This window comes from Salvelinus sp. IW2-2015, unplaced genomic scaffold, assembly GCF_002910315.2.
Source record: "Salvelinus sp. IW2-2015 unplaced genomic scaffold, ASM291031v2 Un_scaffold16393, whole genome shotgun sequence".
Lineage (NCBI taxonomy): Eukaryota > Metazoa > Chordata > Actinopteri > Salmoniformes > Salmonidae > Salvelinus > Salvelinus sp. IW2-2015.
Genome location: NW_019957565.1, coordinates 806,120 through 820,624, shown reverse-complemented (window position 1 = coordinate 820,624; position 14,505 = coordinate 806,120). Strand labels below are relative to the sequence as shown.

Genomic DNA, 14,505 nt, shown 5'->3' with positions numbered 1-14,505 from the left:
GCGGTTCCATAACCCACAGAACAGCTGAAACTGGAATAGCAGCAAGCCAGCGGACTGGACAGCAAGGAGTCACCACGCGGCAGTCCCGACGCATGTCCTAGGCGCAGTCCCGAGAGAGAAAGAAGAGAGAAGAAATATGAGAGAGCCAAGATTTTCAAAATTTCCATAAATGACAAGCATGGTCAAATATAATCAGGAATAAATCTCAGTTGGCTTTTCATAGCGACATTAAGAGTTGAAAACAGCAGGTCTGGGACAGGTAGGGGTCCATAACCGCAGGCAGAACAGTTGAAACTGGAATAGCAGCAAGGCCAGGCGGACTGGGGACAGCAAGGAGTCACCACGGCCGGTAGTCCCGACGTATGGTCCTAGGCTCAGGTCCTCCGAGAGAAAGAAAGAGAGAAGGAGAAAATTAGAGAGAGCCAAGATTTTCAAAATGTTCATAAATGACAAGCATGGTCAAATAATAATCAGGAATAAATCTCAGTTGGCTTTTCATAGCCGATCATAAGAGTTGAAAACAGCAGGTCTGGGACAGGTAGGGGTTCCGTAACCACAGGCAGAACAGTTGAAACTGGAATAGCAGCAAGGCCAGGCGGACTGGGGACAGCAAGGTGTCATCATGCCCGGTAGTCTGACGTATGGTCCTAGGGCTCAGGTTCTCAGAGAGAAAGAGAGAACGAGAGAATTAGAGAGAGCATACTTAAATTCACACAGGACACTGGATAGGACAGGAGAAGTACTCCAGGTAACCAACTGAACCTAGCCCCCGACACAAACTACTGCAGCATAAATACTGGAGGCTGAGACAGGAGCGGTCAGGAGACACTGTGGCCCATCCGAAGAAACCCCCGGACAGGGCCAAATAGGAAGGATATAACCCCACCCACTTTGCCAAAGCACAGCCCCCGCACCACTAGAGGGAAATCCTCGACCACCAACTTACAATCCTGAGACAAGGCCGAGTATAGCCCACAAGGTCTCCACCACAGCACAAACCAAGGGGGGCGCCAACCCAGACAGGAAGATCACGTCAGTAACTCAACCCACTCAAGTGACGCACCCCTCCTAGGGACGCATGAAAGAGCACCAGCAAGCCAGTGACTCAGCCCCTGTAACAGGGTTAGAGGCAGAGAATCCCAGTGGAGAGAGGGAACCGGCCTGGCAGAGACAGCAAGGGCGGTTCGTTGCTCCAGAGCCTTTCCGTTCACCTTCACACTCCTGGGCCAGGCTACACTCAATCATATGACCTACTGAAGAGATAAGTCTTCAGTAAAGACTTAAAGGTTGAGACCGAGTCTGCGTCTCTCACATGGGTAGGCAGACTGTTCCATAAAAATGGAGATCTATAGGAGAAAGCCCTGCCTCCCGCTGTTTGCTTAGAAATTCTAGGGACAATTAGGAGGCCTGCGTCTTGTGACCGTAGCGTACGTATTGGTATGTACGGCAGACCAACTCGGAAAGATAGGTAGGAGCAAGCCCATGTAACGCTTTATAGGTTAACAGTAAAACCTTGAAATCAGCCTTGCCTTAACAGGAAGCCAGTGTAGGGAAGCTAGCACTGGAGTAATATGATCAAATTTCTTGGTTCTAGTCAGGATTCTAGCAACCGTATTAGCACTAACTGAAGTTTATTTAGTGCTTTATCCGGGTAGCCGGAAAGTAGAGCATTGCAGTAGTCTAACCTAGAAGTAACAAATGCATGGATTAATTTTTCTGCATCATTTTGGACAGAAAATTTCTGATTTTTGCAATGTTACGTAGATGGAAAAAAGCTGTCCTTGAAACAGTCTTGATATGTTCGTCAAAAGAGAGATCAGGTCAAGAGTAACGCCGAGGTCCTCTCACAGTTTTATTTGAGACGACTTTACAACCATCAAGATGAATTGTCAGATTTAACAGAAGATCTCTTTGTTTCTTGGGACCTAGAACAAGCATCTCTGTTTTGTCCGAGTTTAAAAGTAGAAAGTTTTCAGCCATCCACTTCCTTATGTCTGAACACACGGCTTCTAGCGAGGGCAATTTTGGGGCTTCACCATGTTTTATTGAATGTACAGCTGTGTGTCATCCGCATAGCAGTGAAAGTTAACATTAGTTTTCGAATAACATCCCCAAGAGGTAAAATATATAGTGAAAACAATAGTGGTCCTAAAACGGAACCTTGAGGAACACCGAAATGTACAGTTGATTTGTCAGAGGACAGACCATTCACAGAGACAAACTGATATCTTTCCGACAGGTAAGATCTAAACCAGGCCAGAACTTGTCCGTGTAGACCAATTTGGGTTTCCAGTCTCTCCAAAAGAATGTGGTGATCGATGGTGTCAAAGGCAGCGACTAAGGTCTAGTAGCACGAGGACAGATGCAGAGCCTCGGTCTGACGCCATTAAAAGGTAATTTACCACCTTCACAAGTGCAGTCTCAGTGCTATGATGGGGTCTAAAACCAGACTGAAGCATTTCGTATACATTATTTGTCTTCAGAAAGGCAGTGAGTTGCTGCGCAACAGCTTTTTCTAAAATCTTTGAGAGGAATGGAAGATTCGATATAGGCCGATAGTTTTTTATATTTCGGGTCAAGGTTTGGCTTTTTCAAGAGAGGCTTATCACTGCCACTTTTAGTGAGTTTGGTACACATCCGGTGGATAGAGAGCTGTTTATTATGTTCAACATAGGAGGGCCAAGCACAGGAAGCAGCTCCTTCAGCAGTTTAGTAGGAATAGGATCCAGTATGCAGCTTGAAGGTTTAGAGGCCATGATTATTTTCATCATTGTGTCAAGAATATAGTACTAAAACACTTAAGTGTCTCTCCCGATCCCAGGCCCTGGCAGAGCTGTGCAGATCCAGGACAGCTAAGCCCTGGAGGAATACGCAGATTCAAAGAGGAGTCCGTAATTTGCTTTCTAATGGTCATGATCTTTTCCTCAAAGAAGTTCATGAATTTATTACTGCTGAAGTGAAAGCCATCCTCTCTTGGGAATGCTGCTTTTAGTTAGTTTCGCAACAGTATCAAAAATAAATTTTGGATTGTTCTTATTTTCCTCGATTAAGTTGGAAAAGTAGGATGAGCGAGCAGCAGTGAGGGCTCTTCGGTACTGCACGGTACTGTCTTCCAAGCTAGTCGGAAGACTTCCAGTTTGGTGTGGCGCCATTTCCGTTCTCAATTTCCTGGAAGCTTGCTTCAAAGCTCGGGTATTTTCTGTATACCAGGGAGCTAGTTTCTTATGACAAATGTTTTTCGTTTTTAGGGGTGCAACTGCATCTAGGGTATTGCGCAAGGTTAAATTGAGTTCCTCAGTTAGTGGTTAACTGATTTTTGTCCTCTGACGTCCTTGGGTAGGCAGAAGGAGTCTGGAAGGGCATCAAGGAATTTTTGTGTTGTCTGAGAATTTATAGCACGACTTTTGATGCTCCTTGGTTGGGGTCTGAGCAGATTTGCGATTGCAAACGTAATAAAATGGTGGTCCGATAGTCCAGATTATGTGGAAAAACATTAAGATCTACAACATTTTATTCCATGGGACAAAACTAGGTCCAGAGTATGACTGTGGCAGTGAGTAGGTCCAGAGACATGTTGGACAAAACCCACTGAGTCGATAATGGCTCCGAAAGACTTTTGGAGTGGGTCTGTGGACTTCTCCATGTGAATATTAAAATCACCAAAAATTAGAATATGATCTGCTATGACTACAAGGTCTGATAGGAATTCAGGAAACTCAGAGAGGAACGCTGTATATGGCCCAGGAGCCTGTAAACAGTAGCTATAAAAAGTGATTGAGTAGGCTGCATAGATTTCATGACTAGAAGCTCAAAAGACGAAAACGCCATTTTTTTTTTTGTAAATTGAAATTTGCTATCGTAAATGTTAGCAAAACCTCCGCCTTTGCGGGATGCACGGGGGATATGGTCACTAGTGTAACCAGGAGGTGAGGCCTCATTTAACACAGTAATTCATCAGCTTAAGCCATGTTTCAGTCAGGCCAATCACATCAAGATATATGATCAGTGATTAGTTCATTGACTATGACTGCCTTTGAAATGAGGATCTAACATTAAGTAACCCTATTTTGAGATGTGAGGTATCACGATCTCTTTCAATGATGGCAGGAATGGAGGAGTCTTTATCCTAATAAGATTGCTAAGGCGAACACCGCCATGTTTAGTTTTGCCCAACCTAGGTCGAGGCACAGACACAGTCTCAATGGTATGGCTGAGCTGACTACACTGACTGTTCTATTGGCAGACTCCACTAGCTGGCAGGTTGGCTAACAGCCTGCTGCCTGGCCTGCACCCTATTTCATTGTGGCTAGAGGAGTTAGAGCCCTGTCTATGTTGGTAGATAAGATGAGAGCACCCCTCCAGCTAGGATGGAGTCCGTCACTCCTCAGCAGGTCAGGCTTGGTCCTGTTTGTGGGTGAGTCCCAGAAAGAGGGCCAATTATCTACAAATTCTATCTTTTGGGAGGGGCAGAGAAACAGTTTTCAACCAGCGATTGAGTGCTGAGACTCTGCTGTAGAGCTCGTCACTCCCCTAACTGGGAGGGGGCCAGAGACAATTACTCGATGCCGACACATCTTTCTAGCTGATTTACACGCTGAAGCTATGTTGCACTTGGTGACCTCTGACTGTTTCATCCTAACATCGTTGGTGCCGACGTGGATAACAATATCTCTATACTCTCTACACTCGCCAGATTTAGCTTTAGCCAGCACCATCTTTAGATTAGCCTTAACGTCGGTAGCCCTGCCCCCTGGTAAACAGTGTATGATCGCTGGGTGATTCGCTTTAAGTCTAATACTGCGGGTAATGGAGTCGCCAATGACTAGGGTTTTCAATTTGTCAGAGCTAATGGTGGGAGCCTTCGGCGTCTCAGACCCCGTAACGGGAGGAGTAGAGACAAGAGAAGACTCAGACTCAGACTCCGACTCGCTACATAATGGGGAGAACCGGTTGAAAGTTTCTGTCGGCTGAATGAGCGACACCGGTTGAGCATTCCAACAGCATTCCCTCCAGAAGCCATGAGAAAGTTGTCCGGCTGCGGGGACCGTGCGAGGGGATTTATACTAACGTTACTATCTGTACTTACTGGTGGCACAGACGCTGTTTCTTCCTTTCCTACACTGAAATTACCCTTGCCTAACGATTGCGTCTGAAGCTGGGCTTGTAGCACAGCTATTCTCGCCGTAAGGCGATCGTCTCCTGTATATTATGAGTACAGCGACTGCAATTAGAAGACATCATGTTAATGTTACTACTTAGCTTCGGCTGTTGAAGGTGTTGACGAACCATGTCCAGATAAAGCGTCCGGAGTGAAAAAGTTGAATGAGGGAAAAAAGTTGCGATGGAAAAAAACTAAAAATATAAACGGTAATTAAAAACAAAAACAAAACAAAAAAACGTAAAGTTGTCAGCTAGCAAAGTAAAGTTGGCAGCAAAACGCACAGCAACAAAACGCACAGCAACACGTCTGCAGATTCAACAGGAAGTCAAATTAACAAAGCTTACCTGAAGTTGCCATTCTGTCCTGCCGATGATTAGAAAAACCAGAGATGTACATTATATTATCCATGTCCTTGTTCAACCACAACTCAGAGGAACATAAGTTATTACAGTTCTTCAGTCTCAAATGGAGCTCGTCCAGTTTTTTTTCAACCAGCTGTTTGAGGAACTGGCTCTCACTATGCAACAGGTGATACCCGGTTCCTGGGGAGCTACCCTTTTGAATGTTTTCACTTCAACCTCAGATGTTACTAACCTGATTCAGTTTATCAACCAGTTAATTATTAGCCTCGCATCAAATATGCGTCTCAGATAGCTGCTGTTGTGTTTGGCTTTGAGTTTGAAATAAGATCCACGGAGACCATGGAATGTTTTAAAAATGTATTTTTGCATATCAGGTCCGGGTGGGAAATCCCCGGGTCCATTTCGGAACAGGACCTCTAACTTCCATCATCAATAATTTATTATCATCGTTCAGATTATTCCAATTTAATCATAAAGTGTTTGATTTTAAATAAATTTGATTGAATGATTGATTGAGTACTAGGCCATTTGTGACTTGAGGGCTGTTAGCAAGTTTGGCTATTAACGCCTATCAGCGCCATTCATTTACAGAGAGCAGTTTTGTAGTGGTTCCCGTGACTCAACAGTCACATGGAATTTGACCCATGACCGCTGGTGCAGCGTTAATAGGGTTAGCATTACATCCCTACACACACACACGCGAGCACTCACTCACACACACGCTCAAACACAAAATATATACATACTATTACATATTTTATTACAATAACACATTCACATTTCTGCAAAGATACACTTACATTTATATTTTAGTTATCCAGTCAGCTTAAGATAGCTAGGTGAAACAACCACATCTCAGTTAAATCTTATACTCACTTCGAAACCCACTAATGACCTTAGTTTTTCACTGAAAACAGCAGCACCCCAACATTGTCCCTAGTCAGCCCCAAACCCTAAACCCCCACCCCTCTCTGCTCTCCATTCTCCCTCTTCGCATTCCTCAGCCTCCCTGACTTTGTTTTCAGCCTGCGTTTACTGGCAGTGACTCGGGCGGCTCAGCCCACACATAACGCAAAACAGATGTAGAAAGTGGAGCAACCAAAAGGTTGCTGAGGATATGTGTGGGGGCAGCTCAGACTGCCCTGTTCTGTACTCAACAAAACAAATGAGTTAGTTTCTGTCTCCTTCAAGTATTTCACATTCACAGGTTAATCTTTAAACTGTGAAAGACATATGGTTTTTCAAACATTGCCTTTAATAACAATAACTTTATATGAGTAGCGCTTTCCAATACAGGTGACAAAGTGCTTATCATCGTAAAATAATAGAATACAAGTACTAATTAACTAACTAACTAACTAACTAACTAAGAAACAAAGACTGGAGGAAGGAGAATGAAAAAATATGAAATATGCATCAATGCTTTAATGTAATAGAATATATGTCAGTGTTTCTATCATGGATGACAGTAAGGAGGCAGGTTATAATGTAGGTAGGCTTAATAGATGTAATACAAATGATAATGAACAGAAGGTTAGGCAACACATACATACAGGATAGCTACAGGATAGCTACAGGATAGCTATAGCTAGGCCTATATTAAAAACAGAAAAAGGGTAAAATAGCCTAATATTGCTCTCATGGTATGGATACAGATCATAGAAATGATTTGGACTCCCGAGTGGCGCAGCGGTCTAAGGTACTGCATTGCAGTGCTAGAGGCTTCACTACAGACCCTGGTTCGTTCCCAGGCTGTGTCACAACCTGCCGTGATCGGGAGTCCCATAGGGTGGTGCACAATTGTCCCAGCGTCGTCCGGGTTAGATAAAGGTTAAATAGAAATACAAAAAAAGCAAGTGCTATTTGCGAGTTAAAATGTCATTGAGACATTTTTCACCGTTTACATTTCTGTGTACATTTCCGTGTACATTTCAAACCTATATTTTTGAAGTGCAAGAATACAGCATAGGATGGATAACATAAGGGTGTGAATCGTTTTAAGAGCTGTACAGTTTACGACCTATGTCCTACAGAACGACTTTCTGCCCACATCACGTTGCTGCGAAAATGACATCACCTTCTCACGAGGGGGCAGGCGTTCCTGCGTCGGGGGAGGAGCTATGGACCCGGCTGAATGGGCCAGTTCGTTTGGCATGTCCCGGTGACCCGGTTAGCGGAATTTTTTATTTATTTATTTTTTGATCATTCCATTGGTCCTTAAGTTAAATCTCCACTCACCCCGGGCACCGGGCCATGCAAAACGAGCTGGCCCATTCTTTCCAAGCTAACCCAGCCAACCTCTGTCCCCGCTTCCCGGAGCAGAGCAGACATATATACAACAAACACAGAGAGCAGTCAGTAGTAGCCTACATACTCCTGGGTGTTCGGTTTGTCAAAGGCTTTTGTGAGAGAAAGAACGGGACGCCGTTTTTACCCGCAAGACATGGGGGAAGACTACCACGGTGTTGGTTTCATATGACATTGTTGCTGTTGTAGCGATACCGACGGACGACACCAATGGTTTATCTAACGGGAGCTCAGTGCGAGGGACGCAGTATCAAGCTGGGTTCCCCTGATGTGATGTTCGATGCCAGCACCTGGAGGATACGCAACATCTGGGACGGGGTGAAACTAGAGGTCGCCGGGGATGCGAGCCCTGTTGTCTTGCATAGCTTCACCCAACTGGACCCTGACCTTCCGCAGTTGGAGGTAACGAAATAACTTATTTACTGCGCACTGTAGCCTTGTGTGCGGGTTTCAATGCGTTTGTTAACCAAGCTACCACAGATGATTGATGAAGGATAATAGCCTAGGGGTTTGAGAGGATACGATCTGTGTTCTGTTGTGTTTTGTTGTTTACTTCTGCCTTAGTGTCAATGACACAGTTATTGAAGTCCAATACGTTTAAGTGCGCATCAACATTAGTAGGCTATAGTTGTAATCCTTTTGAAATGCATCAACATAGTTTGAGTAGCCCGTTTCTTTCCAGAAAAGTTAAACACATGTTGTGAAATATATATGTTTTATTGATGAAGAACAAACATGTAACTGTTCATAATTTCATAATATAGCCTGTTTTTATTTGATTTTGTATTTATCTTTTACTTATACAGGGATTGAACATTGAGACACGTGTCTGTTTAGCAAGTGAGCCCTTCAAACAACATAAGTACCCTGATTTAGTTTTTAGTACAAGTAATTAGTTAACAATATATTGGTCCACAATGCATAGACACTGAACAAGAAAATCGTTATAGTCACTGTTATAATTTTACAAAAGAAATTGCTCAACAAGTTTATGCTGCTTATTAAATGAAATGAATAACAGTCATAAATAATCACCCATCAAACCCCTTTAGAGGACAAGGTGATATGAGTTGGAGCCATCATCAATTTGATTTGAATGTTTTAAAAACACTATTGTTGTATGGAACAGACACAACACCAGTCACTAGTTGTTTTCCCTCCAAATGGTACGAGACAGCTTTTAAAACGAAGCCAGTGAACCAGCCACAATAATCGATTCAATTGGATTTCAAAACGTCACAGTGTTGAATGCTGTCCAAGCAGTATGTGTTCTACTTTCCAAATAACACACGGCCTCGCTGGTGATGTCAGTAATAGGCTATGTCCCTCAAACTCAACTCTGGACTTCGAAGCCAGTTCCACTGCATTTCTTCATTTTTCCCCTCGAATCAGGGACTGATTTTAGAAATGGGACACAACTGGTTTGGCAGGGTCGTGTTTTGGAGGACGCATGGCTCTCGACCTTCGCCTCTCCTGTGTCCGTACGGGAGTTTCAGCATTGGGACAAGACTAACTACCAATGGGATATCACGAAATTGGTGAGAAAAGGGGGTAAAAGTAAAAGTCCAAAGTTTGGACACACCTACTCATTCCAGGGTTTTTCTTTATTTTTACTATTTTCTGCATTGTAGAATAATAGTGAAGACATCAAAACTATGAAATAACCACATATGGAATCATGTAGTAACCAGAAAAGTGTTAAACAAAAAAAAAAAAATGTTTTTATATATATATTTGAGATTCTTCCAGGTAGCCACCCTTTGCCTTGATGACATCTTTGCACACCATGGCATTCTCTCAACAAGCTTCATGAGGTAGTCTTGTTAAAAGGTAATTTGTGGAATTTCTTTCCTTAATGCGTTTGAGCCAATCAGTTGTGTTGTCACAAGGTAGGGGTGGTATACAGAAGATAGCCCTATTTGGTAAAATACCAAGTCCATATTATGGCAAGAAAAGCTCAAATAAGTAAAGAGAAACGACATTCCATCATTACTTTAAGACATGAAGGTCAGTCCATCCGGAGAATTTCAAGAACTTTGAACATTTCTTCAAGTGCAGTCGCAAAAACCATCAAGCTCTATGATGAAACTGGCTCTCATGAGGACCGCCACAGGAAAGGAAGACCCAAAGTTCCCTCTAAATTCATTCGAGTTACCAGACTCAGAAATAAATAAAAAACCCAATAAATGCTTCACAGAGTTCAAGTAACAGACATCAACTGTTCAGAGGAGACTGTGTGAATCAGGCCTTCATGGTCAAATTTCAAAGAAACCACTACTAAAGGACACCAATAATAAGAAGAGACTTGCTTGGGCCAAGAAACACGAGCAATGAACATTAGACCGGTGGAAATCTGTCCTTTGGTCTGATGAGTCCAAATTTGAGATTTTTGGTTCCAACCGCTGTGTCTTTGTGAGACGCAGAGTAGGTGAACAGATGATCTCCGCATGTGTAGTTCCCACCGTGAAGCATGGAGGAGGAGGTGTGATGGTGTGGGGGTGTTTTGCTGGTGAGACTGTCTGTGATTTATTTAGAATTCTAGGCACACTTAACCAGCATGGCTACCACAGCGTTCTGCAGCGATTTGCCATCCCATCTGGTTTGCGCTATCATTTGTTTTTCAACAGGGCAATGACCCAACACACCTCCAGGCTGTGTAAGGGCTATTTGACCAATAAGGAGAGTGACAGAGTGCTGCACCAGATGACCTGGCCTCCACAATCACCTGACCGCAACCCAACTGAGATGGTTTGGGATGAGTTGGACCGCAGAGTGATGGAAAAGCAGCCAACAAGTACTCAGCATATATTACTCAGGCTCTAACTCCATCAAGACTGTTGTAAAAGCATTCCAGGTGAAGTTGGTTGAGAGAATGCCAAGAGTGTGCAAAGCTGTCATCAAGGCAAAGGGTGGCTACTTTGAAGAATCTTGAATATAAAATATATTTTGATTTGTTTAACATCATTCCATATGTGTTATTTCATAGTTTTGATGTCTTCACTATTATTTTACAATGTAATAAACAGTAGAAATAAAGAAAACCCTTGAATGAGGGTGTGTGTGTGGGCAGGGGGGTGTGGCTGTGTGTGCACTCTGCCGACAGCTGTGTGTGTGAGTCACTACAGCTTTCTAATTCTCTCTGCTGGCTCCAAGGCGGCAATAAGATCAGGGGTTTTCTGAAGCTCAGACAGGTCAGACTGCCTCCAACCCACTGGTGTCCAATCCCAGTGTACGGGGTTGACATCCTTCAACTCCACACTCTTCCCCTATTATAACCAATTAACTAAAATAACCAGAGAAAAAAATGGATGGGTTTGGGAGAAGCAACATGTATTGAAGTAGTCTCATACTGAAATATCTTTTAACTGTAAGTGTCTGTGGGGGAAATAATGCCTCTTAAATGACTGAAACGTTCCTGTACAGTAAGGACCTTTTGTGAGTAGTGTGTGACTGTGAAGCGTGTCGTCCATCCATGGATCTTCGAAATCTTTGTTAGAATAATTTTCTTTGTTCAAGTCTTCCCCCTCGTGTAGTTCTGGAGGGGGGTCGGGGAGAGTTGGCCAACTGAATAACTCCACTGCTGCTTGTCCTTTGGGAAAATAATGGCCTCAGCTGAATTTCACATCTGCTGTTTCATTGAGCAACAACTATACTTCCTCCACCCATACTGTACTGTACAAAATCAGAGGAAGCTTGAGCGAGAGCAACTGGCAAATTTCTTGCCAGGCTCTTAGTTATAGTGTGCTGGCAGAAGGAAACGGGTGTATCGTGTTCACTGACACACTCTGTAGCCATATCTTATGGCCCTAAATCACCAGCAAAACTTGGTCAAAGAGGAGACTAGAAAGCGACCACACTGATTACGCTCTGCTTGAAGTCGTCTGCGCATTAGGAATGGAGGTGTAGTAGTTTGGACTGAATATTACCTGAACGATAGGGAATTCAATTGAACCTTGAATACAGTATTTAGTCAGTAGTAGAGATGTAGGATCTTACCTGGACCTGTATTGTTGCAGCAAAATAATTCTGCAGCATTCGGATTTTAACGTTTAGTCTATAATGTTGCTTGATCGGTGGTTAGGCTGTTAGCAGGTCGAAATGAGGCTACATAAAAAGTGGAATACATAACCGTGTGTTAGTGCAGGTTTTCTGTGAATTTATGTAAATCATAAAGCTCATGTGCGTTTCCTGTGGCCCAGGAAAATTCTCAGCAACAAAAGATCAAATTAGGATCCTACATCTGTAGATATGCAGTAGTGTGCAGTAAAAATTAAATGACATTTTATTGGTCACATACACATGATTAGCAGATGTTAATGTGAGTATAGCGAAATGCTTGTGCTTCTAGTTCCAACAGTGCAGTAATATCTAACAATTCCACAACAACTACCTAATACACACAAATCTAAAGGGATGGAATAAGAATATGTACATATAAATATATGGATGAGCGATGACCGAGCGGCATATGCAAGATGCAATAGATGGTATAAAATACAGTAAATGAGTAATGTAAGATATGTAAACATTATTAAAGTGACTAGTGATCCATTTATTAAAGTGGCCAATGATTTTGAGTCTGTATGTAGGCATCAGCCTCTGTGTTAGTGATGGCTGTTTAACAGTCTGATAGCCTTGAGATAGAAGCCGTCTCTCGGTCCCAGCTTTGATGCACCTGTACGTCGCCTTCTGGATGGTAGCGGGGTGAACTCGGGTGGTTGTTGTCCTTAATGATCTTTTTGGCCTTCCTGTGACATCGGGTGTTGTAGGTGTCCTGGAGGGCAGGTAGTTTGCCCCCGGTGATGCGTTGTACAGACCGCACCACCCTCTGGAGAGCCTTGCGATTGTGGGCGGTGCAGTTGCTGTACCAGGCGGTGATACAGCCCGACAGGATGCTCTCAGTTGTGCATCTGTATAAGTTTGGGAGGGTTTTGGGTGACAAGCTAAATTTCTTCAACCTCCTGAGGCACTGTTGTTGTTGTGCCTTCTTCACCACACTGTCTGTGTGGGTGGACCATTTCAGTTTGTCCTTGATGTGTATGCCGAGGAACAAACAGTTGTTTTCCAATAAACTAACAGAATGGTTTTGAATAGGCTACTCTAGATTCCATATGGACTCCTCTCACACGCATTTCAGAACTGTTCAAGAATAAGACAGGTGTGTGTGCCCTGCGGGTAGTTGTAAACAAAGATACTGAATACACATTGCTTAAGCAGATTAGATTTGATTGTAGTTTCCATTATACTATAATGATAATATTACAGACCATAGAGCTCTTCACAGTAAAAAAAATAATTCATCCAGCATTTTCCCCCGTAGACACAGTGGGACGTAGGCCGCGGTCTCAGCCGGCTGACACATTCTTTCGATGGCCAACTTTCCCTCCAATAAACATAAATAGACCAAATCGAGAAGGAAAAAGAAGTGACCAGCCAGTCACTCTATTTGAGCAATTTATGTGTTCAACCTACTTTTCAGTACTTCTCAGTCTGCAAGAGATATAGTCCTAGACCATAGTGTATGGAAATGGTTTGCCTTGGCCTGTCAAGTACATTTTAGTAGTTCATGGAAAGGGAAATATTAACACACATCCAGCACTATACATACAACAACATCCATGTCTCTCAGGTGCTTACTGTATACCATTATTTCGTAAACAGAAAAAAACACTAAACTGTGTCACACATAGCAGAGGTCTGTTAAGGTGTCTGCATGTTTCCCATCTGGAACAGGTAATGCATATATTATGACGACATTTTGTGATGTTTTGGTCTTTGGCAAGGGTTTTTTCGACTGTGACCTCTGCTACAAACATTTCTCGAGGCAAGCCCAAGTCGGTCATTGGTCAACACTAGGGATTCTTCAGTGAAGGGTTTGTTTTTATTCAGCGATAAGACGACTCGTTTTCATTCAGATTTTTTCACTTGAGAAATACTGCACCAAACATCTTAGTTAGATGTAAAATTACGCAACTAAGATCTCCTCTGCAATTTAAAAAAAAATTATTGACAGATTTCTTATCTTAGATTAATTCTGACTATTTTGAGGAAGTGTATACTGGCTACGGCGTCTCAAGATGGACAAACAGCACTTTTGCAGCTTTTTCTTGTTTTTCAGGCGAAAGTCTTTTAAGGGAGTATGCGAGTACACTGAATCATGCAGAAGCCTTTAGCCCTCTGTCTCGATAACCATCAGTAGTCAATAGGTCTACATTATGTTTTGAAGAAATGAAATGATTTTAGCCTTGGCTGAGTCCCTGTTTCTGAAATACTAAACTGACAATATATAAATCTACTCTATATCTTCCTCTAAATGCAGAGTATGACACGAGGCTATTGAACAAGCATGGTGTTTGTCTCATGATTCCCGTTGATCAAGGCGGGGATCAATCCCCGAGCTGACAAGGTATACATCTGTTGTTCTGCCCGTGAACAGGGCAGTTAACCCACTGTTCCTAGGCCGTCATTGTAAATAAGAATTTGTTCTTAACTGACTTGCCAAGTTAAACAAAGGTAAAAATATATATTTTTTAAAGGCACGGAGTGGCACATTTTCAGCTTGGCATTTTGGGAATCTGCATGCGTGTATCGCCAACGCTGGTCACGAGCCTGGAGAGTGGCGGTACTGTGCCTTCATCTAATCCCTCCAAGTCTTAATCCTGTTAGTTGATTAAG

The 14,505-nt window shown here is 43.0% G+C and overlaps 1 protein-coding gene across 3 annotated transcripts in view; it reads left to right on the top strand.

Annotated features, from left to right (window-relative positions):
* LOC112080611 (ral guanine nucleotide dissociation stimulator) overlaps positions 1 to 14,505 on the top strand; it is an 83,739-nt gene that overhangs the window by 28,161 nt on the left and 41,073 nt on the right. Inside the window, exon 1 of one of the 3 annotated variants that reach the window (XM_024146438.2) lies at positions 7,670 to 8,232. The exons of 1 other annotated variant lie outside the window; for it this stretch is intronic. In XM_024146438.2, the coding sequence (XP_024002206.1) occupies positions 8,041 to 8,232 (192 nt within the window). In that variant the 5' untranslated portion in view covers positions 7,670 to 8,040. Of the gene's footprint in view, positions 1 to 7,669; positions 8,233 to 14,505 lie in introns of those variants that run through there. One more of the 3 variants, XM_024146437.2, reaches the window with a different exon arrangement.